At 30.8% G+C, this 22,702-nt stretch overlaps 5 protein-coding genes across 8 annotated transcripts in view; 4 read left to right on the top strand and 1 right to left on the bottom strand.

The window, feature by feature from the left end:
* Positions 1 to 739: 739 nt before the first annotated feature.
* LOC109595351 (calbindin-32) overlaps positions 740 to 22,702 on the bottom strand; it is a 94,856-nt gene continuing 72,893 nt past the window's right edge. For 2 of the 4 annotated variants that reach the window (XM_020010693.2, XM_020010700.2), the window contains 13 exons: positions 13,795 to 13,824; positions 6,630 to 6,781; positions 6,354 to 6,439; positions 6,083 to 6,172; positions 5,938 to 6,024; positions 5,551 to 5,607; positions 5,410 to 5,493; positions 5,200 to 5,255; positions 4,834 to 4,879; positions 4,371 to 4,382; positions 3,527 to 3,583; positions 3,399 to 3,470; positions 740 to 3,337 (listed from right to left, as the gene is read on the bottom strand). In XM_020010693.2, the coding sequence (XP_019866252.1) occupies positions 3,188 to 3,337; positions 3,399 to 3,470; positions 3,527 to 3,583; positions 4,371 to 4,382; positions 4,834 to 4,879; positions 5,200 to 5,255; positions 5,410 to 5,493; positions 5,551 to 5,607; positions 5,938 to 6,024; positions 6,083 to 6,172; positions 6,354 to 6,439; positions 6,630 to 6,777 (945 nt within the window). In that variant the 5' untranslated portion in view covers positions 6,778 to 6,781; positions 13,795 to 13,824 and the 3' untranslated portion in view covers positions 740 to 3,187. The remainder of the gene's footprint in view (positions 3,338 to 3,398; positions 3,471 to 3,526; positions 3,584 to 4,370; positions 4,383 to 4,833; positions 4,880 to 5,199; positions 5,256 to 5,409; positions 5,494 to 5,550; positions 5,608 to 5,937; positions 6,025 to 6,082; positions 6,173 to 6,353; positions 6,440 to 6,629; positions 6,782 to 13,794; positions 13,825 to 22,702) is intronic. The other 2 variants (XM_020010716.2, XM_020010708.2) reach the window with 2 other exon arrangements.
* Positions 8,298 to 9,003, top strand: LOC109595376 (general odorant-binding protein 56d-like). Its single transcript, XM_020010727.2, has 2 exons — positions 8,298 to 8,449; positions 8,536 to 9,003. The coding sequence occupies exons 1-2, from the start codon at positions 8,396 to 8,398 to the stop codon at positions 8,914 to 8,916; spliced, it is 435 nt and encodes a 144-aa protein (XP_019866286.1). The 5' UTR covers positions 8,298 to 8,395; the 3' UTR covers positions 8,917 to 9,003.
* On the top strand, positions 9,450 to 10,097 carry LOC109595083 (general odorant-binding protein 56d). The gene is made up of 2 exons (XM_020010368.2): positions 9,450 to 9,603; positions 9,684 to 10,097. Exons 1-2 carry the CDS (start codon positions 9,544 to 9,546, stop codon positions 10,068 to 10,070), a joined length of 447 nt encoding a protein of 148 aa, XP_019865927.2. The 5' UTR covers positions 9,450 to 9,543; the 3' UTR covers positions 10,071 to 10,097.
* LOC126266438 (general odorant-binding protein 56d-like) lies at positions 10,635 to 12,290 on the top strand. The gene is made up of 2 exons (XM_049970370.1): positions 10,635 to 10,787; positions 11,788 to 12,290. Exons 1-2 carry the CDS (start codon positions 10,731 to 10,733, stop codon positions 12,211 to 12,213), a joined length of 483 nt encoding a protein of 160 aa, XP_049826327.1. The 5' UTR covers positions 10,635 to 10,730; the 3' UTR covers positions 12,214 to 12,290.
* On the top strand, positions 17,726 to 21,623 carry LOC109595395 (general odorant-binding protein 56d). Its single transcript, XM_020010746.2, has 2 exons — positions 17,726 to 17,879; positions 21,192 to 21,623. Exons 1-2 carry the CDS (start codon positions 17,823 to 17,825, stop codon positions 21,552 to 21,554), a joined length of 420 nt encoding a protein of 139 aa, XP_019866305.1. The 5' UTR covers positions 17,726 to 17,822; the 3' UTR covers positions 21,555 to 21,623.

The following is a 22,702-nucleotide window of genomic DNA, read 5'->3' as shown; positions in this document are numbered from 1 at the left end:
TATGCTATCCAATGAATACAATTCCATATATTAAATCTTCTATTTCCTATTTTCCAGCACAATTGACTGGCTTTGACTCGATCGTAAATATATAACATCATATTTAACTCATTGATTTTTGACTGACATTTCCGCAGATTTATTATTAGTGAAATCGTTGAAAGTATAGCCCCCGCTTCCTCGGAGGTGTGAATCCATACGAACACGCTTTCTTCAGCTATCGGTCTGTTGTAAATCTCTGCGATGCCGGACACGATGAAAAATGATGCGAAAAAAATAGTCAACACAATTTTGAAACAGCTAACAATGAAAATTGGATATCTTACATATTCTCTGTGGGGACAGTACATGTCCGCAAAATATGCCGAATACCCGGCATATTCGTACAAAGCCCTGAGATTGCAGATTAAACAACGCTTTGAGGGCATTTTTACCAAAGTGATTAAGTTATAAGTTATTACTGCTTATTATAACTTCGTATGGATCGTAATAAAAATAATATTAATAATTTATTATGTTTAAATAACATTAAAAACGAATTAAACTCTCATCATCACTCCAAGCGGTAATTCGAGACTAGGTAAATAATGTTTTGAAAATGATTACACGAATACTGAATAAATAGTTACTGAGGTAAATTAATTTTTGATAAAGCAATAGACGAGTAATTTATAGTTTTTTTAATTATTTCGATTCTTCGGGATTGGGACAAGGGTGAAAAAATAAATTGCCTTTAACGAACATTTAATCATTTATTTACAGTGCATAATTAGTTAATTATTTTACAACAATAACTTTGGCAACACTTTATATATATAGATTTTAATAAGTTATAAGATAAATTAAATACGTAAAAAGACATGAAGTAGAGATTTCATTGAAAACGATAACGTTAATCATATAAAAATATACAAATGAGACAATTACTAGCTAAATCATTAAATACATTTGAAATAGTAAAATATTTTATATATTAAAACATTTTATATACAATAATGCACATTAAAGGACACAGATATGCAAAGTGGACGAATTATTATAATTTACATGATAGGATAAACACCATTTGAAAAATTGGTAAAGAGCTATAAACAAATATAATGCTAATGTAATTTATCTAACAGTGGAAAGCGCCAATACAAAACTGTGGAAAAAAGTGAGTACAAAAATTTACCTATTGATTATCACGAATAATTGATTCAGCTTTACTTTACTACGATTATCATTTACGTTATTCGTGAATATTTCAGCCTTTTCAGGAGCAGACTTCTCATCCTGTATTTATTAATTTTAAAGAGCACCAAGAAATTTTAAATGTAATTTATATAACTTCGTTTAGTGTTACATAAATTAACCATTATCATGTATTATAAAAAATGAGTCCCTGATATATTTCCTACTTTTTGTATATGGATATGTTATTAGTTAGGCAAATATCAATTTAATATCCTCCATCTGCTCCTGACTTTAAACCTATTTTTATAATACTGATTTTAATTAATGTTAACACAGATTATATTTTTACATACATATGTAATTCATAAGTACAAAACTTGTTTAGCGGATTAATCTTGTACATAATTGAAGAGAATCTTTGTTAAACAATTACATGTTATTTTGACACATATTTTTAATGCAGTGATTTCAATTCATTTTAATATTTGCTAACATTTGGAAATCCAATGAATTCATGTAGTTTTGTATGTTTAAGAAACATTCTCCCAATTTTGACATTTGTTTCAACTACAAGATATGCTTGCTCTTAATAAAAAATCATTTAATTATTTTTTTTTGTAAATCTTCTAATGATTATATTTTAAATTAGATTGTCGTTACATCTAATATTATTTACCGTCGAAAGCTTTAATTTAATATTCGGAGCTCCAGTTTAATTGAATCAAAATATCCATATAATAGTACATATAATAATTATTATTAATAATAATATTATCGTTAACAATTGAGACTTAAGTGTGTCTAGCTGATTTTAAAACCTACTGAGACATCAAATCATAAATGATTGAATGACAAAGAAGTTTCAAAGTTTTAAATTAAGGTATAATTATATTGATAAGAACTACAAGTAAAAGATTTTAAACGTTAGACAAGTCTAAATCTCAATTGCTACTGTTTAGCCAGATCTATTGCGTTTTCCTGTTGATTAACCCTATAATTAACACTTAGTAACTGTTAAAAATCGGTACCACGAAATAACAAGTCTCATATAAATTTACCTAATAATTCATGCAACAGTTAAATAACGTATCTACCTAAATACATCACTTCTGTTATATTTTTTTTGGTTAAAGATATGAAATAGTTTTATTTTTATTAACTTGTGCTTGAACGAATACGCTTGTGCGACAAAAGCTGAAGATTTCAAGAATTTTTTTTAAAAGTCAAGTTCTACAATATGTATATTCTAGTCTTTTGGATATTGGTGTCTCTTAGATTATCTGAACTCTTTGCAATGAAATATATATTCACATTGCCATGATTCAATATCGTCTGCGCCGTTGATTATGCAACCAGAACAACCGTAGGCAAAGACGATGAGACTGCGTGAATATTAGTAGATAAATGCATTATCTAATTCTTGTCGACCCTATAATTTAACATCAACTACAGTTAATATATAAAAAATTACAACCACAACACATTTAATAGCCGTTATTGGCATATAAAGCCTTAGGCATAATTATTCGTTGATTTGAAGAAGAATCAAGACGTACATGGGCGAATTCGATGCAATATTTTCAATCTCGCTCCAAATCCACCACAGTACTTCTCCTGACAGGATAAGAGGACAAAGAAATATAATCTAATAAGAACTATACATGAAATCTATAAGCATACGTATATAATATAGTGTATAGTATGTTTTGAATCATAGCCATGAAAATTCAATGGACTGAAGACGCGATCCCCATATTGTGGTTAAAGGACGGGTAACTTGTTAAAGTTTAATTCTAATTCTCCCTAAGTTTGTCCTACATGAGCATCTTCAACCCATAGTATGAAATTTTTTTTAAACGCCCTTACATTAATATCTACCCCAACGAAACATTTTGCGACATAAGGAATAAAAAGTTTCGTTGGAATTTTGGTGTTACATTTAGAGTAAATTATATTTCCGTTTTCTAACATTTGTGCTACACTTATTTTAAACTGTTGGCGTTCGATGATTTTATGCGGTGGCTTCCTCCTCCTGGTTGTGCTTCGCGATCGCCAGAAGTATCATCGTCAACTCCTTCTTGTTGATTTTGCCGTCCTGGTTGTAGTCGACGCCTCGTAGAATGGTCTCCTCGAAGTCGAGCAAGTCCTGGGCGTCGTAATCCTACGATTATATTTTTATTGTTGCCAACTCGTTTAACATTAGTTTAATTTTCATTGCATACTTTTTTGACCAGCTCCAGCAGATCCTTCAAGAAGCCCCTGAGCTCCTCGTTCTCGATTGTACCATTATTGTCCTGTAAATTGGTTACGATAGATCACAGTTAATCAGTTAATTAATTGTATTGCTTACTCTGTCATATAATGCAAAAACACGTTCGATGTCATCTTTGGTCAATTTAGTGGCGCCCTTAACAAAAACAAATAAATAAATAGCCAGTCGAACCGAAAACACTGTACATTAACAACAGTTAACAATGTCACCAGATTAAAAAAATCACGAAAGTATTTTCATGACATCGTTAACTACATTTATTTACAAATATGGTGATGTATGTTTGTTGGTTTTGTATGTAAGAAAATAGTGGGTGCACACATGCTTTATGCAAGTAGGGACGAAGCTGTGCGAGATAGTCCTCCAAAACCAGTGCTAATCTTGCTTAGTTACAAACTACAGTTACAATGACTTCAAATGTATAGTCTGAAACCTGAGCCGACAAAATAAACGTTAAATTAATGTCGTAGAACCAGGGACCATTAACGAACGTGCAAGTAGCAATTTCCATTTGCTGATAATCGTACTGAAGTGAGGCTTTCCTACAGTTTATGATTATTCGATTGTAGAATTGTTTGCATGCATCTTGAATGAGCGAGTTAATGTTAGCATAAATGGATTATTCGCTTCATGAGACTTTTAACTATGTTTTGCTTAAGTAACCGTGGATAGTCAGTCACAATTCAACATAAATAATCCAGTGTCGTGTATATTTGAGGTTCGGAGAAAATAAAAATTTTATTTAAGTTCCAACTTTCTGCTAATACACCTAATTACTTTAGCACTTTGCACTAATGCATTTTTTAATGAAGACTAAAATTTGCACAGTATACGATGAATAAAGACTATACATTCTCCGTCCTATGACACACTACCAAGCTTTCCGTGGTACAGGTATTTTGTAGTAATCAGTTTTACTTACTTCTATTCCTTCCTATGTTGATTAGTCACAAAGACAGACAAGAAAAGCCGTGCAACATTTATTTAATTATGTAATTTACGTCATCTCAGTTTACCCATTACGTTTTAATCACCTCTCTAAAATTTTGATTTAATTTTTGATATAAAATTTAGTTTTTTTAATTAAATCTACTAAGAGTGCATATTACTTTAGGTAAGTGCAAATAGAAAAAATAGCCATAATTGGAAATAGTAGTAGCCTAAAAGATTTTGCAGAACTGTTTAGTGTATTAATAAATGTTTTAAAAGTGAACAAATAATCAACAACAAAAATTTTGGTTTAAAGACAAACAGTGACTTTGTTGATACTTTGTTCGAATAAATCGAAGAAGTGTTAAAAATTGCGAAATTGCTTCATGTGTCGTACACATACAAAATGTGTGTTTGACACTATTTGTAAAAAAATTGACCGGTACCTTACTCACCTTGAAGACCTGCCTGCACAGGAAATTTTCTTTGACAGGGAGCAGCCTAAAATTGTTTAAAAATGCAATAAGTCCCTTTGAAACAACAGTGAAGTAATTATATGCATTATTCCGATAATTTACTAATGCTAACATTATCTTATGTCGTCCTACACTACACTAAAACAAACAAAATATCTAAACTTCTATTGTGTCCAAAGAAATAAATATCAAACCCGAGAAAATGGAGAAATCAAAGAAGTTTCGTAAGTTCGTTAACAAACCGCTGATGAAATGTTCGTCGATATTTTACCTAGTTAATGCAAACGGGTCTTGATTAGTTCCGAAACTTTTGCAATGACAATAAGAAAAAATGAAGTTACTTACTTGGCCATTTCAGAAAGTTGCAGACGTCCGTCTTTATTAGAATCGAAAACTTGGAGCTGTAAAAATATTATAATTACAAATTTCCTTTGTGAAAGTATCTAAAAAAATTTACAAAACGAGGAAGTGAATTTATTTATGTAAATAAGATTTTACTTTTTTTAAACGATTAGGAAATATTCTAATTTTAAGTGGAAAACTAGGTATATTTACCATGGTGTCAGTGTATTCGATGAGTTTGTCCTCAGAGACGTCATTTATTTTTTTGGCCTCCTTCAGCAAATCTCGCAGAAAATTCTGAAAGACGCACTCGTAAAGTTTTAGTGGCAACTCGACAAGAAAATTTCGTTTTACCTTCAGCTCGTCAGCCTCGATATAGCCGCTGCCGTCCGTATCGTATTCCCTCCAAATCTGCCAAAGGAACGCGTAAAAAAAAACAAAGAAACTTTTTAGAGAGCCATGTGGAACTTTTAGGCCCGATACAAATCAAAAGTATACGGAGAATCGGCCAGGTTTTTACGAGAATTTAATATTAGGAGCGTGTTCAAGAAAACTGTGCAACATAAAGAGAAACAACGAGCAAATTCCTCAACTCTTAACGTTTTATCGGTACACGTGTACGCTTGTCTCACCAATTCTGGGGTGGAGCAAGAAAATAAAAAAGGCGTAAATACACATTTTCTATCGTTCATTTCACCACGTTTTTCTTTATTACGTAAAATAAAATATTAAATTACGTACCTTCATAAACTCGACACTCGACTCCAACGGATTATCGAATCTGAAGAGCAACAAGAAGTTTTCTTCCATTGGCAGCAATTGGGCGAGCTAAAAAAGCGTTATAAATGAACGAATTAATTAGACAATTTTAATGCATTAGTCGAACCTCTCGAATGTCTATTTTACCATCTTGATTATCGTCGTAGGCCTCCATGAAACATGCCTTTAGTTCCACTAACATGTCATCTGAGACAGCCTAAAAAACATGTAATTAGAATAAAAAACTGATAATGTTTTAAAAGAAAAATCGTCCCTTTCCTGAAAAATTGTAACGACATTGAAATGTTTAACGATAATCAACAAAACAAAAATTATCCGAAGACATATTAACTTGCTAATTTTATGTGCACATCATCTGAAGGGTAATTGTTACTTACTTCAGGTCCCACGTCTGTTATATTAGCACTTGACACGAACTCTCTTAAAAACCCATCCAGCTCCGTACCTTCAATGTAGCCATTACCTGAAATAAAATTTTTATGTTTCAATGTGCTTGTAAAAGAAAAAATCTGAAATTGAGTTTTCGGGATATTCTCTCAGGTTTTTAATCCTCCTCACTTCAGATAAATTTATGTGGCAATTATCTCCGTTAATAGACGCATCATGAACGTTTTTTACCGTTTTTTTTTTCGCGAGAATAATTGTCTACTTGCCGTCTTTATCGTAGTGACTCCAGACTTCCATAAATTGATTAGCCGAAAGCTTTTTCAACTCTCTGGAGTCGGGATCTCTGTACTGTCGCATAAAATTCGTCGCCTTCTCCAAATTCAATCTCTTGATCTGTTCGGCCGAAGCGCTCATCTTTCTGAAACGGATAAAGCATATTCTATTATAATTCAATTATGCGAAAATGCGATGATATTGTATGGCAAGAGTAATTAAAATTTGCCTTTGGAAGATTACGCTTTTGATTGAGGAAATTATTATTTTTAGATTAAATTAATAGATATGTTAATATTAATAGATATTTTTTTTAATCCGTTCATTTAATTATAACAACGAGTTTTACTTCAATAAAAACCCAAGGTAAACTTTTATTATTGTTTGGCATATAAAAATACATATTTCTTCAATATTAATGGTATTTTATGTCTAATTTAATTTTATATTGGCGTATTATTTGCCAGACAAAAACCGCCGGGCTGATCTCACCTTGTTGATATATCTTATTAAAAATGAGGTTGGTTACCGTTAACATACATGTGTATGCATAGATAATAAATTGGGTATCAAGAATAGCAAATCCACACTCTTCCATGCTAAAAATAAAATATTATACAAGAACCGGTTCAATCTACATTTATATGAAATTACCAAATATTAGCTTAAAAATTATTGAACACTAAAGAATTTTGTTCCAATTTTTTGCATAAAAAAGTGGTACAGTGGTTACCCAAATAAAAACTGGAATGGATTTTTTAATTAGGTCCTCGCAGATTATAATCAAATGAATAAAATATACTTTAATCTTAACACATTATGAAACATGTAGATAAGACCATGGGTTAACGGACGACCTGAGACAGGTTTCCATAATGTTATTTTTTTATATCGGAAATTATGACCATCACATTGGATTATGTAACCTCCAAGTAACATTGGATATTGCGATATGTAAATACAAATTTTAAGAATCTAATTTAAATATGTGCCTGTAGCTGGGGATTACCATTACGGTTAATTAAAATGTTTCGTGCTGATACAACCCACCGAATAACAGAAGTGGATTAATATCTAAGAAATTAGTGGGATCACATGATGACTTAAGGCGATGATTTAAATTTATAATTTTAGTGGTTCTTTATGTTTTTATTTTTGTATTTTAATGACACATACATTTTAATCACGTATACAGTGCGGTTTAATTTCACTATAAACTTATATGTAAATAAAAATTCAAGAAAAATACTTAAATTCACAGCTAATTTTCTATAATAATATATTCAAAATTATATAATTTAGGATTTACTTATTTGTTTTTCAAGTTATTGTTTAGTCCCCCATTAAAATGGCAATTGTTTGTTTAAATTAATAAATATTACATAAATTAAGATGGACAAAATTAATAAGAAAAAATATTAAACTGGTTATTAAATTATTTTATTCCAATATAATTTATCACTCACGGAAAATGCGAAGGATCAAGCTGAATTAATTTACCGTTTAAATATATACAGTTGATTTATTTAACGACTAAGGATTTCTAAATTTCATATCAGGTTTTTTCCAGAAAAAAATCCCCGTTTGCAAGAAATTAATCACGCCATAGAATTAATTACCATCAGCTGGAACCAATACTTCTTGATGTGGATTCTTAAATACATAACTGTCCTTGACCTCCAAAATTCTCACTATATATACAAAAAGAACAAAACGTTTGGTCATTGATTCCACAGACGAAATCATAAACTAACCAAAAATGAACACCTTCCTTGCCGTCTTTGCTTTGGCTCTTGCCTGCGTCTATGCTCAAGTAAGTTATTGACTTATTCGTATGAACGTTTTAAAACCTTTATTCTTATAACATGGACGTGATTTAAAAAAAATTTTGCCTTTCAGCAGCAACAACCAACACCTGAACAACAGGCCCAACAAGAACTCATCCTCAAATACAGGGACACTTGCATCCAAGAGACCGGAGTAAATCCTGAGCTCATCGTCAAAGCCGACAATGGAGAGTTCACCGACAACGACGAAAAACTCCAATGCTTCACCAAGTGTTTCTACCAAAAGGCCGGCTTCATCAACGAGAAAGGTGACATCTTGCTCGACGTGATTGAAGCCAAAATTCCAGAGGGCGCCGACAAACAAAAGGCTCTGGCCGTAATTGAGTTGTGCAAGAAACATGTAGGATCCAACCCCTGTGAAAATGCCTATTTGGTACACAAGTGCTACTTCTTGGAGACCAGGAAAGCCGCCGCTGCTGCTGGACAACAATAATTTTGTTCAGTTATGAATGTTTAAATTTTTAGTTAATTTATTTATAACAATTTATGTGCTCCTTATTAAATAAAATAATGAAAAATATTTTATAGCAATTTTTATTTGACCTTTTTGATTTTAACAACAATTGTGGTTCAATAATTAAATTTGTACCACAAATTTAAATAAACAACTCTGTTTTGCTATTTGGTCAGACTAAACAATCAACATAAAATTAGACAGTTTTTATGAAATGCTGTTATAATTATAATAGCAAAATAAAATTAATATAACAAACCAAAACAAATTTAAAGTAAATTTCTTTTAGTTATTTATGCAAACACAGTAAGTACTTTTCCTATATAACTCAGATGATTGATAAACATAAGAAAAACAACTTTTAAAGAAACACTAAAAAATTTAATTAGCAAGGTAATCCCAAATTCATCATTCAAACCCACATCTATTAGTATACTGTAAAAAGTAGCTAATATGTATATTCCATATTCATTAAGTGCTATGTCTTAAGTTTTCTGAAATGCCCTTGACCTCCAGTTTCATAAGAGTATAAATACTTTAAAAATAATTATGTAGTTACAATCAGTTTTTGAACAGTAAAGAGTAAGGACGTAAATAAAAACAGCAATGAATAGTTTCGCAGCACTTACAGTTTTAGTTCTAGCAGTGGTTCATCTTTCTGTTCAGGTGAATAACACAATATTAACAATTTAAAAATATTTTTTATATTATTGTTAATATAATTAATTCAATACGAAATATTTTAGGATGGTTTAACCGAAGAGCAGCAGAAAAGAATAGCCCAGTACCGAGCTGATTGCATCAAGGAAATCGGTGTGAATCCGGAATTAATTGAAAAAGCTGATAACGGCAATTTCGTCGAGGACGACAAACTGAAATGCTTCACCAAATGTTTCTACCAAAAAGCCGGATTTATCGACGACAAAGGCGAAATTTTAATTGACGTTATTAAGTCCAAAATTCCTGAAGGAGTCGACAAGGATAAGGCTTTGGAAGTTATTGAAACTTGCAAGAAACACGTCGGTGCTAACACATGTGAGACTGCTTACCTCGTTCACAAATGTTATTTTGAACACAACAGAAAATATCATGAAGCCCAAGCCGCCGCCGCCGCTGCTGCCGCAAAAAGTTAAAGTATCATAATAAAGTATATATTCTAACTGGAATTTTACTTTTACATTATACCCGGGGTTGAATCTTTTTATTGCCCATCATTTAGACAGAAACGTTTTCTTAAAAAATAAATTAATTGAATGAGGGGTTAGTTTTAAACAAAATAGCAAACAATAAAGTTAGAACGATACGTTTATGGAACGTGATCAGGAAGTGCTAAGAAATCGATTAACAAAAATTTTTTCCATTCGTTTTGTTTGTATTTTTTACACTTTGACATTAAGTCAAGTATAATACATTGGGGTGAAATATCGATTATTTTTTTTTTTACGTTAGCCACGAATAAATTTGCATATTACATTAATTTAAAAATCATTATAAATTCAAATGATGTGAGTCATGTAGTGGCTCCATCCAAATATCATTGTTATCTTAATAGGTTCGGTTGACAACATCTCGTTTGGAATCGATATAGTGGAATTATTTCTTATATATACAAATATAAAAACCGTAGGATCTATATAACCTTTCGGCGGTAAAAATATTAATGAATGCATTAGATTTCTAGAAGAATCGAAATCGTGTATTGGCCTTGGTTTCCTGCTTTTTTTGATCATATATATATAAGCGGATTTTCGTTAATCCGTGTCATTTACTGGGGTACCGCTAAGAAGTCAAAAATGAAAGCCATCGTTGTTGCTGTGCTTGTGATCGCTTTGGCCGGTCTTTCCAAGCAGGTAGGTCGTATTACTACAATTACAGGATAAAATTATTTAAAAGTGGTACTACTTCATTAATTACTTCTAACAATTATTGTTTAAAAAATTGTTAAAGCATGTGAATAACATATTGCTCTCAAGGAAGAGATGATCTTGAAAGTGGTCACGTTGGTATTACTAGAGGAAGCCAGTGATGTGGTTTTATATGGGAATGTGAAAGAGAGACACTGTGAGAAATTTGTGATATTATTCTTGCCATAGGTAGTTTAAATATCGATATTTGTGGGAGACTGGTGACAGTGATTTTCTCTTATTTAAGTTTCTAATTAGTTTGATTACGTCAGAAATTTCACTTGTTACGTAATCAGTGAAATTTTATAGGAAATATACAAATAGGCATCAATTTTCGTTTCATCATCATCACATTTTCATCAAAATTAAATAGTGCGTAACATTAGTTGCCTACTGAAGAACTACTTCAGCTACGCCGAAAACAGCAATATGTTTGAGGCGTAAACTGTTTCTTGGAGCACGTCACAGACATTTTCGGTTCTAATAAAACAAACCAATCGATATTTATCATTATATGATTATAGCATAATTTCATTTAATTAAGTAAAAAAAATGTAAAAACACGAATCTTAAGAGTCATTAATTTTAATCACCTCCATATTGAAAATTAATTAAGGCTTACATAAGTAATCAACTTCGATTTTTATGTTAAAACAATTATATGAAATGGGTTAATCATAGCACATCAGATCTCACGATTTCCACTGGCGATTTAATCCGTTTAATAAATTACTTCTTGTGGTTAAATTATGATTGTTATGCTATGGTTGCTAATACTATCCAGCTTTGCTGTTTTCCATTTTATTATGTAAATCGCAATTAAAATGTATGCTTAACCGCAAATGCATTATTGTTGTACCACAAACCTACAACAATTAAGGAATATTTCTCTTAGTTCACTTCCTCGCACGGTTAAAACTAACCACTATTTTATTTGCTATCTCAGCAAGAAGACCAAGCGGCACTTCAGCAAAAACTTCTCGAATACCGAGACCAATGTCTGACCGAAACCGGCGCCAACAAAGATGTGGTCATCAAGGCTGACAACGGCGAGTTCGACGACAACGACCAGAAACTGAAGTGCTTCGCCAAGTGCTTCTACCAGAAACAAGGCTACATCAACGACGACGGCTCCTTGAAGACCGACGTAGTCGAAGCCCGCATTCCGGCCAGCGCCAACAAGGAAGAATCCTTGGCTGTCATTCGCAAATGTGAAGCCCTCAAGGGAGCCGATAGCTGTGATACCGCCTACGTGATTCACAAATGCTTCTTCGCCTACATCAGACAGCAAGCCATCGCTGCCGCCCAAGCTGCCGCCGCCGCTCAAGGCACATCCGGCGCCCCACCAGCTGCTGCTGCTCCATCTGCTTAAGTACCCAATGATGGAGTGACGTGTTTTTGTTATTTATTTTGTAATTATGTAAATAAATTTATTAGATTATAGAGAAATTATTGTTTTTTTTTTCTTCGTTCAATCTTCAATATTAAATTAAAAGATACTTCATGCTAAACAATAAAATTTAAGAACAATAAAATTTAAGAACAATTCATATTACATTTATTTTTGGTCCAGCAACAGATAAAGAGGGATGAGTCTATCTAAAAACTCTAAAAAGATATAGATGAGCTTTTGACCTCACCAAAAAAACTAGCTATAATTACCTAGAAACAGAACAAAAAGGGGCACACAAAAATTGAAATAATGCCAGCACAAAAACAATTAATTTTATTATCGCATGATTGTATGAGTGTATTACACATAAAACCAATTTAGTATTTTCCCAAAAATTAATTATAACAATTAGGTTAGTTATTGTGTGATTTTGCGTTGCACAATTACAATGTAAAACAATAAACATATTAACCATGAAGTTTCACGATTAGTGAATAATATTTCCGGGAAATTTGTAGGTAAGTTTCATGAATAGTGCTAAAAAATACCGGACTGTTATTGTTGTTAATAAGTCAATAATTAACTGTGACAAGAAACTAATTATATTATTGTTCAATTGTTTAAGTTGTACTACCAGTTTTTATGAGACATCAAAAGTTTGATTAATTCTTTTAAATAATGACGAAACCGTACGATACAGAAGCTCATGCAATAACATTAAATCCAACGTTTAGTTAAGTAATTAACTTGTCTTAAGTAATTACACGACTGTAAATTAGTAAATAACATCACGACATGCTATTAATGTATTGCCCAATTCGACTGAAACCCTTCTCTTTGCAAAAACTTTCATAATAATAATTGCCAAAATTTTGCATGTAGTTATGTGTTGTGGTGTCGGGTCCTCTTCCGACTTCATGACATTAACAAGATTATGTAGTAGAGTATAAATCAATCAAAATTAAATTGCAGTTGTGTCATTTTGGCTTGCAGAAGTGATACAATCACCGTTTCGATCTGGCTAGTGAAAGTAAAGTGCATCTTCTCATTAAGGTTTTAGAATTATAAGCAATAAACCATCCCATATCTTCGATAATTTAGTCGGCTTTTCAAATTTATTTTACGGATATTACATTCACCGTACATTATTGGTTATATAGGTTAATCTCGTCATACGATAAGATCTAAATATTTCTACAACACAGTCCATTCAACGTTAAAAATAATAATATTGTGTAAGGATGATTAGAGACGAAAATGTGTATAATCATCGTGTCTTGAAAATAATTGACTTACTTTCTATATTATATTAATTTTGTAAGAGACGCCTATCGAGGAAATTGTGAGTTTAACATTACAATATACATTGTAACGAAACCAGATGTGCCACAAAGGCAACTAGACCATTTAATAACGTTCATATTAAGATTTATGCAATATTAACGAACGCGGTTTACAGTAAGCTAATTGGTTCACTAACGATCTTCTAATTACCCGGCATTAGTACACATATTTTGGGTTACGATATTTATATATAATACCTATATAATAATTACTTACCTCTTGGTGATAGGAATGGTACAAAATGATCTGAAAATAAGAAAAATAAATCGTTTACTATTATATCAAGGTACAAATTTCCTGTAAAAGAAATTGAACGTTGATGAGAACTGTTTGACCCCAATTCAAATTTCATCGATAACAGAACTCGTTGCGGTGAACTGTTTACGGAAATTGGCGGGAAATTAGGTCGATTTTCTCAATTTTGCAACAAGTGGATCTTAATGTGATGCGATGGGACAAAGGTGATTTTGACGGGCTGTCCCGAAAAATCTCTCCGTAAATTTGTTGTATTGTTATCATGATATACTTAAAGTAGAAAGTAAAATTAACAATTCAATCTTAACAATACTTCAGAGAATTGAAAACGAACATTATTTATTAACAAAAACCAGTGATACAAGTGTTAATGTTTATATTTTCTATATCGGATGAAAGTGATTAAGATTTTACTTTTCACATTTCACTTCGGTATCACCTACAGAAAACCTTAAAGCCAAATAACCACATTAAGAAACTTTTACTAAATAGAAATTAAATAATATGAGAATCCCGGTTAATTATTTAGTTCGAGTTTTATCGGCCGGTCCCTTGTTACGTTTATGTGCCATAAAATTTTTACTACAGTTATTCCATGTAACCGAACACGAGGAAAAGAATTTTTACGAAGCATTTTCATCTTAAGTCTTATGTTGTGCGGTGCGGTAAAATAAGTTCATACATAATGTTTTTTGGGGTAGTACAAATTAGGTCAGAGGTCTATCAAATGGCTGTGTTTATTATCGTCATTTAGGAAAATTAATGTAAACGTATATAATGAAGTTTTTTATGCTTATTTTAGGTACACTGAAATTAATTTTATCAATCCATCAGTTTATATTTGTGTACAGATTATTTTATTTATGGCGTGTTTGTTATTAACTTTTTAATTAGTAATATAGTATTTTTTGATAAATTATATCTGTCACTTAAGAACGAGGCTCATTACATGTATTTAAGGAATGACATTTTCGATACATTCTTGATAGAAATGTAGGTTATTGAAATTCAATACTTATATTTTACTTAAAAAATGTATACTTAAAATAATTAAAAAAAAACTATAATTGATTGATGTTGTATAAGGTACCACAAATTAGATCAATCAATTAATCGTGTTTATTATCGTCATTTATGAAAATTAATGTAAACGAGCATAATAAATTATTTTATATTTATTTTGGATAAAATAAAATTAATTTAATGATTCCATCGGTTTAAATTTATATTTATGTTCAGATTATTTTATTTATGACTGTTCAGTTTGTACAAAATATTCTTTTTCATCTTCTACATTAGGGGGGTAAAAAAATCTATACTATTTTTTTTACTTCCGACATTGAAAAATTAGATGAGCTCTTAATAGGCCGTTACTTAATTGTATAGAAAAATTATATTTATACTTTTTGTAGGATATTGAGCGTTCAATTTATACAAAAAAGAGTATATTACAATTTTTTGTAACTCTTACCGTTTAGAAGATATCGGAGGTCAATCTTTGAAGAATATAATAAACATTTATTTTTTTAGAAAAAGATCTCTTCTGGTTAACCGATTACTCTAATTATTTAGAAGATAGTCGCATTCGAATCCAAAATATTTTAATTTTATCCATTTAAGTTATGAATTTTGAGATAATTTATTATCAATTTCAGAAAAAATAAAGTTTTGTTTAGTAAATATTATTAAATATATCAATAGAGAAGAAAAAAGATCTATTTCACTATACGAAATTTTATATTTTGATACAATGTTAATACGAAAATATTACATTGAAAAAATATATTTTACATTTTATAATATTTACTTATCTATAAGTTATAAAATTTAGAAGTAAAAAAAAATTTTTTAGTAGATAGACGATTTTTTTGACCAACCGTATTGTACATATGTACAATTTATTAAATTAAATATTAAAAAGTTTATAAAAAACGTATTGATATTACGTTACTTTACGTAATTGAAGAAATAAATTAGAAAAAAGACATTTTTTGATAGACTTGCCCCAAGAATCTTATACATATAAATAATTTAAATAAAAATTTTATAATTGAATTCGTGATACAAATTAGATGAGAAATGTAACAAATAAATGTGTTTATTATCGTCATTTTGGGAAAATTAATATAAACGAGCATAACAAAACTTTTTATGTTTATTTTGGGTAAAATGAAATTAATTTCACGAGTCCATCGGTTAAAATTTATATTTATGTTCGGATTACATTATTTATGGCTGGTCAGTTTGTACAAAAAATATTTTTTATGAGTCTCTGCAAACGTAAAATTTAATAAATTAAATACTAAAAAGTTTTATAAAAAAGTATACAAAGTGATACATATTGTAATTGGTAATATAATATTTTTGATAAATTGGATTAATTATTAAATATTATATTAATATTATTAAATTAATTAATGTATCTCAAGAACGAGAAATGTATCATATGTTTAAGGAGTGACATTTTCAAAACACATTTATTGATAGAATTGTAAAAAATTTTTATAACTCAATACTTAAAATTTTGTCCCACTAATCTTATACTAAAAAAACATATACAAATAATTTAAATATAAATTACTATTATTGAATGTTCTTTTTGGGTAGCACCGATTAGGTCAGAGGTCTATCAAATAACTGTGTTTATTATTGTCATTTAGGAAAATTAATGTAAATGGGTATAATAAAGATTTTACATTTATTTTAGGTAAATTAAAATGAATTTCATCTGTCCATTAATTTAAATTTATATTTATGTGCAGATTATTTTATTTATGGCTGCCAGCTTGTATAAAAATATTCTCATTCAGATTCTGCGTATGTAAAATTTATTAAATAAAATATTGTTTTTATCAAAAAACATATTCAAAAGGTTGAGGTCTACTTTTTAATTAGTAATATAATATTTCTTATGTACTGTAACTGTTCTTAAGAAATAGGTATATTACATGTGTTTAAAAATTAATTTCATCACAACAATTTATATTTATTTTAGGGGAATTAAAAATAATTTCATCAGTCCATCAGTTTAAATTTATATTATGTGCAGATTACTTTATTTATGGCTTTTCAGTTTGTACAGAAGATATATTTTCAGCTACTACATACAATGTACAATTTATAAAATTAAATACTAAATAAATTTGATATAAGAAGAAACGTATACAAAAGGTTGTAATTGACTAGAAAATTAGTAACATAATATTTCAGATAAATTGAATGTAATTGTCTCTTAATAACAAGGCATGTTACATTCCTTACATAATGAATGAAATTTTCAATTATTATAAAAAAGGACATTTCTTGATAAAATTGTAAAAAATTATAACTCTTTACTTATGTACTATAAGAATCTCATATAAAAGGATATAATAAAGGGTTTGTTTAGTATGTGGCAAGTTTGCAAAAAAAAGTATTGTTTTCAACTTCTACATATACACACTTTATTATATATGGAAAAGATTTTGTTTGGGAACATAGTACTGCCGATAAATTGTAACTTTTTCTTAAGAACACGAGCTATATTAAAAATATTTGAGCAATGCTATTTTCAAAAAATTAGACAAGACATTTATTGATAAAATTATAGAAAAATATTATAAATTAATACTTATGTATTACGTAAAATTTTGTCCAAAGATTTATATTAAAAAATAAATAAATAAATGTGTAAGGAATAAATAAAATATGCAAGGAAATAATTAAATAATATATTATTATTGACAACTTGTTTAATTTTCCATGTGCATTAATTCATTTCGAGAATGAATATTTTCTGAGAATCCGTCCGACGCGATGCATCGAACGGTCCGGCATCGAAAGCGCTTCAATACCGCCCTACCGTGTTTGCTCACCTACTACAAACGCCATTGCAATTTGCCAGATCATACCCAAGCCTTGACCTCGAACTATTTCGCTATATAAACGGAATTAAAAGAATAATGCCGAACATTTCTTTCCGACACAAGAACTGAAAATTACCGTTCGCAATGAAGAGTCTCGCAGTGATCGTGCTGGTTCTCACTATTGTCTCACTTTCCACCCAGGTAAATATTCAATAATGTATACTATATTTTTTTTAAAGTGCTTTTTTCATTTTGGCGGAAATTGAAATGTCAACCAGAGAAACCGGTGGCATTTCAAGTCGTGGAAAAAAAAGTAAAAGCCTGCGAAAATGTTCCCGTCTGAATTGTGACATGTTCTTGACGTACCGGTGTATTTAAAAAGTGATCTTTTCCATCTTGGCGTCTTTTTGTTTGGGGCGGATCCAAATTGCTGTGGTTTTTATGATAATTATAATAATAACAAAACTAATGAATATTAATTTTTGCCGAAATATAGCTTTTTATTTTGTACCAATAGAAATAACGTTTTAATGTGTTAAACTAATAATTAGCAAAAAACGGGAATTCCCAACTTAGTTTTTTATTTACAGAAAACGGTGAATTTACAAAACTAGTTCGTGATGGTTAATAAAATTGCTGTCCTCCTTAATAATTATAAATCTATGAACTTTTATGTGTTGGCTCTGAATTTTTGCAGCTTACAAAGTGTAATTGGAGAATGGGAAACAATTAAAATTTTTGTATTTATGGTTATTATATTTTATAATACTTTATCATTGAAATATTTAAAAATTGCTTTATTAATAAAATATATTACAAATTATATTAACATTTTGTTTTAATTTATAAATTATCTGGTACTTGAAAATGCAAATTTACAATACAAATAAATTAATTATATATAATTTAATACGATTTTCTATAATACTTACCAGATCATTTATTATTGTTAATAATTATATTTTATAATTTATTCATAAATTATTGTAATTATTTAAAACCTGTTTGCTTCAATTAATTAAAAAAAACTAATACAAGTCGCTAAAGAGCTTTCTTTTTTAATAAATGTATTTACTTTATTTTCACCCATTAATTAGTAGTTCAGTATAAATCAAACGAGGTCGAACTTTAGAAAAATTAGTGTCAATATTCTCAGTCTGTGACACACAAGTTAACGTTATTATCACAATTAAAAATAATACGGAAATGCGGTATAAAACAATATAATGAAATAAATACCAAAACTACAAAATGCAATCGACAATCGATCAATTTTATTCCGCCCATATTTCTATTGTTCGTGACATAAAAGGCATTATTTGGATGGCATTCTCCTATAAACCAAACCGTTTCAACCAATCTCGATGAATGTACATTTTAATGAACCGTACATATATTTCTCCAATAGATTTATGTCGCTAATCAGGCCACGTACAATCATAACATTCAACCGCATTGTAAAATACTGTGTTACGAATTGTCACAGGGGTTTAACAATCGTAACTGTACAAATAAATAAAGCGATTGCGAAATGTATTTGGAGCGAGAAAATTAAGTGCTGTTTATTTAACGATCACAACCTGAAAATAGGTTTGAAACGCATTAACAATGCCGTTCAATTTGAACTCACCCGTAACAGTAGGAAGTCTTTGTCGATTATGTCGATCGATTTGATCGAATAACCGTGAAACGGTTGAAATAATAACCAATTGACGATAAATTTTGAGTGAGGTTTACATATCGCCATTACAGCAACAATTGACGTTAACCACGGGGGTGGTTGCAACACCAAATCCGATTTCGGTAATTACTATCTTACAGATCTGATTGATAGCGTTAATACGATTGATTGATGTGTCAGTCAGCGTTTATTCGCAATGCATTTAAAATCTGATTTAATGCCGGTACAGTTTCTTGATTGCATAGAAAGTAAGCGGTTTCGCCAAATAAGAGAGCGCAATTAGACGAAAAAATGTCGATGTCAGGAGAGAATGATAAAATGTATCGATGATGCAGTTTATTCAAATTGAATAGAAATTAGGACGGCGTGTATTTTTATAATTAACAGATATTTTCAGGTGGAGCTGAATAATTAAACCGTTTCGAAAAATATGCCGGTTTGAAAGAGATTCATCCGCATTAAGCAAATAACTACATCAAGTTAATTAGAATTCTCTCTACTTTAACTGTACAAATAGGGTTTAACACTTGCTTGTACCTCGGGGAAAGTTTAAACGGTTTAACACGATCTTTTGCTCGAATAATTTGCGAAATCTCCAGAGATGTAGTTTTCATAATAGACAACCTGCAGGTCTTCACATTCCTCACGAATACTGTTTTATTTGAATTATTTCACTCAAATATGCGACAAGTAATGTCTACATAAAGAAACAGTATTGTTCTTGCTGAAAGGAATGGATTAATTTTAAATTTAATAGTGTTTGCTCTTTGGAATTTTAAATCGACTGTACGGCAGTCTCTTTATTTAAAAGTAACCATTAGAATTCTATCTAGATCGAATAAATGAATCTGCTCCAATTGCTACGTTTAATATCATTTAGTATCGATTTCCGATTACTAAATACAACTGAATTCGCGGATTTTTATTAAACTTTTATGAAACATTTATTCAAGTTTATTTCGATTTAATTGGAAATTAATGTTACCGTAATATGCAAAGCGGAAAATATTTTATTAATAAATCCCTTTAAAGTTACAAAATGAATTTTAAACGAGTGAGTGAGTCATTTATTCATTTATTGGCTTGCACCGAGGCGTTGAGTTGAATTATTGTTTACTAAATAATCTCTAAAATCAAATCATGTGTCACCAGTTCTCATGTCCTAGATGCGTGCCTTGATTTTTTTTTCTTTCATAAACCAGCATACATTAGTATTACATGATACCGTTGGAAAATTGTTTGTTATGCCTCGCACTAGAACGTGCACAAACACAACGTGGATAATGAAGCAGTATTATTCATGCTATACTTTATTGTTCTCGGGATAATGTACAATTTGCATAGTACCTTGTATCACCTTAAACCAGTCGACCTCGGTGCAGATCATTTCTCCATTTTCCTCATTCAATCTTTATGAAAAGGCTTTAAAGGATCGCGTGTTTGAGCGAGCACAGATCCTGTTTCTATTGATAAGACCGTTACAGACAGTCGAAGTAACAATAAGACTTGAGGTGCGGACGTCAGATCTGGATTGAAGGATTGCAGTCGCAGTAAATTTTCCACATATTTTTCATTAAATTTCAAAACAAAATTGCAACGGAGATTTTCCCGGAATACGGTTCTAATAAAATATGCAGTGGATCGATAGTTTAAACACTGACAAATTAAATTTTGCCTGTTTCACCAGTCATTTCGGTTCACATACACAACGGCCGCAAATATCTAATTCATTTGACCTACCACGGGAACGTGTTCGTTAGATTTTAGCCAGCGAAACAACGTTTTTCGCTCTCGCAGACCGATTAATAATGGAAACACATTTTTCATTTTAGCTCACCGAGGAACAGCAGCAAAAGATCAAGCAAAACCGTGAGGAATGCGTCAAGGAAACCGGCGTGGATCCCGTCCTCATCGACAAAGCTGACCAGGGCGACTTCTCCGACGACCCCAAGTTGAAGTGTTTCGCCAAATGTTTCTACCAAAAGGCCGGCTTCCTGAACGACCAGGGCGAAGTCTTGATTGATGTTGTCAAGGAAAAGATCCCCGCTGAGGCCAACAAGGAGGAAGCTCTGGCCATCATCGAGAAGTGCAAGGAACTAAAGGGTCAGGATGCTTGCGAGACCGCCTTCCTCATCCACAAGTGCTATTTTGAGAACACGCACAAGAAGGCAGCCGAACCCGCTCCCAGTGCTTAGATCCATGTAATTTTTAATGTTATTTATTAAATATTTATACGTGTTACAATAAAAAAATCACACAGCTTACCATAGTTTTTGTGGCGTTATGTACGTAGCTTAGAATCACAATTACACAATGTTTTCTTAGTTGCCTATACAGCTGTAGCACTACTAATAAATGTTGTTCATTTAGATTGGAACTAGCGTCTGAAGTAATTCCTCGGGAAACTTTGCAGTAGAATAATTAAATTTTGAAATTGGAAGTTGTAAGTCGGCGAGTTAGCTCCGTTTAAACGACACGAAGTGTGTTTTAATTAATTTTTTGGTCCGCCCATAGAGACCGAGATGTAATCCCGCGAATTGTTATTGAGACCCGGCACATAAATCCGCTTTTATATCCGTAAGGCCACACCACAAGTGTATAATTAAATGAATATTTAAGGGCTTTGCGGGCCGTCCCTTGCAATAGTAAATGTCGAAAGGATAGCGCCGCTCGTTATCGCATTAATTTTATCTTAAAAAACACTCGTGTTGGATGACATTTTATTATTGGGGGATTCTATTGCTGCGCAGATCGCGTTTTAAAGGGTGGAACATGACGCTTGTTTAGTGAAATATGGACGACATTATTATTAAGCAGATTAGCTAAACAATTTTGACTTGCTGCAAGTCTATTAACGAACTTCGTCGGGGCAATAATATGCAAATTCTTAGTAAATTTAATACCCATCCACATTTATAACATGCTTGTCTCTGTCATACAGAAGAAGTTAAACAAATTAGTCCACTTAGCAAATCAAGTTTTGCATGGGGAATGGAAAATTCAATCTAATTAGGGAAATTATACTAAAATGTGAATTTAAATACTTTTATAGTTAAATCTTTTCCAGCCAATTGTGCAGAAGTTTGTGTTCGAAATTTAATTAAAACCTGTTGTTTGTTTTATTCGAAACAATTGAATTGTTGCGATGAAAATGTATTTTTTTTAATTGGCAAAAAGTTACAAATAAAAGGTTGTTTTAGCTGCTGAACTTTTATTCGAAATAATTGAACTTTACGTCAAAATTTTATTGTTTTGATTACTAAATTTCGCCTTTAATAAGATACTAGTAAAAAGTTATTTTAGCTGCTGCACTTTTATTTCTGTACTCCACAATATAAAGAAG

The sequence above is a fragment of the Aethina tumida genome, chromosome 1 (genome assembly GCF_024364675.1).
Source record: "Aethina tumida isolate Nest 87 chromosome 1, icAetTumi1.1, whole genome shotgun sequence".
Taxonomy (NCBI): Eukaryota; Metazoa; Arthropoda; class Insecta; order Coleoptera; family Nitidulidae; genus Aethina; species Aethina tumida.
The sequence above is the reverse complement of the archived record's forward strand: the minus strand, read 5'-3'. Positions and strand labels throughout refer to the sequence as shown.

What these genes read in the sequence shown, in the direction of transcription:
- LOC109595395 (XM_020010746.2), top strand. Translation starts at nt 17,823, where the DNA reads ATGAAGAGTCTCGCAGTGATCGTGCTGGTTCTCACTATTGTCTCACTT. An exon ending in TTGTCTCACTTTCCACCCAG is followed by an intron (nt 17,880 to 21,191) that starts GTAAATATTCAA and finishes TTTTCATTTTAG; the next exon opens with CTCACCGAGGAACAGCAGCA.
- LOC109595376 (XM_020010727.2), top strand. Translation starts at nt 8,396, where the DNA reads ATGAACACCTTCCTTGCCGTCTTTGCTTTGGCTCTTGCCTGCGTCTAT. An exon ending in TTGCCTGCGTCTATGCTCAA is followed by an intron (nt 8,450 to 8,535) that starts GTAAGTTATTGA and finishes TTTGCCTTTCAG; the next exon opens with CAGCAACAACCAACACCTGA.
- LOC126266438 (XM_049970370.1), top strand. Translation starts at nt 10,731, where the DNA reads ATGAAAGCCATCGTTGTTGCTGTGCTTGTGATCGCTTTGGCCGGTCTT. An exon ending in TGGCCGGTCTTTCCAAGCAG is followed by an intron (nt 10,788 to 11,787) that starts GTAGGTCGTATT and finishes TTGCTATCTCAG; the next exon opens with CAAGAAGACCAAGCGGCACT.
- LOC109595083 (XM_020010368.2), top strand. Translation starts at nt 9,544, where the DNA reads ATGAATAGTTTCGCAGCACTTACAGTTTTAGTTCTAGCAGTGGTTCAT. An exon ending in TGGTTCATCTTTCTGTTCAG is followed by an intron (nt 9,604 to 9,683) that starts GTGAATAACACA and finishes GAAATATTTTAG; the next exon opens with GATGGTTTAACCGAAGAGCA.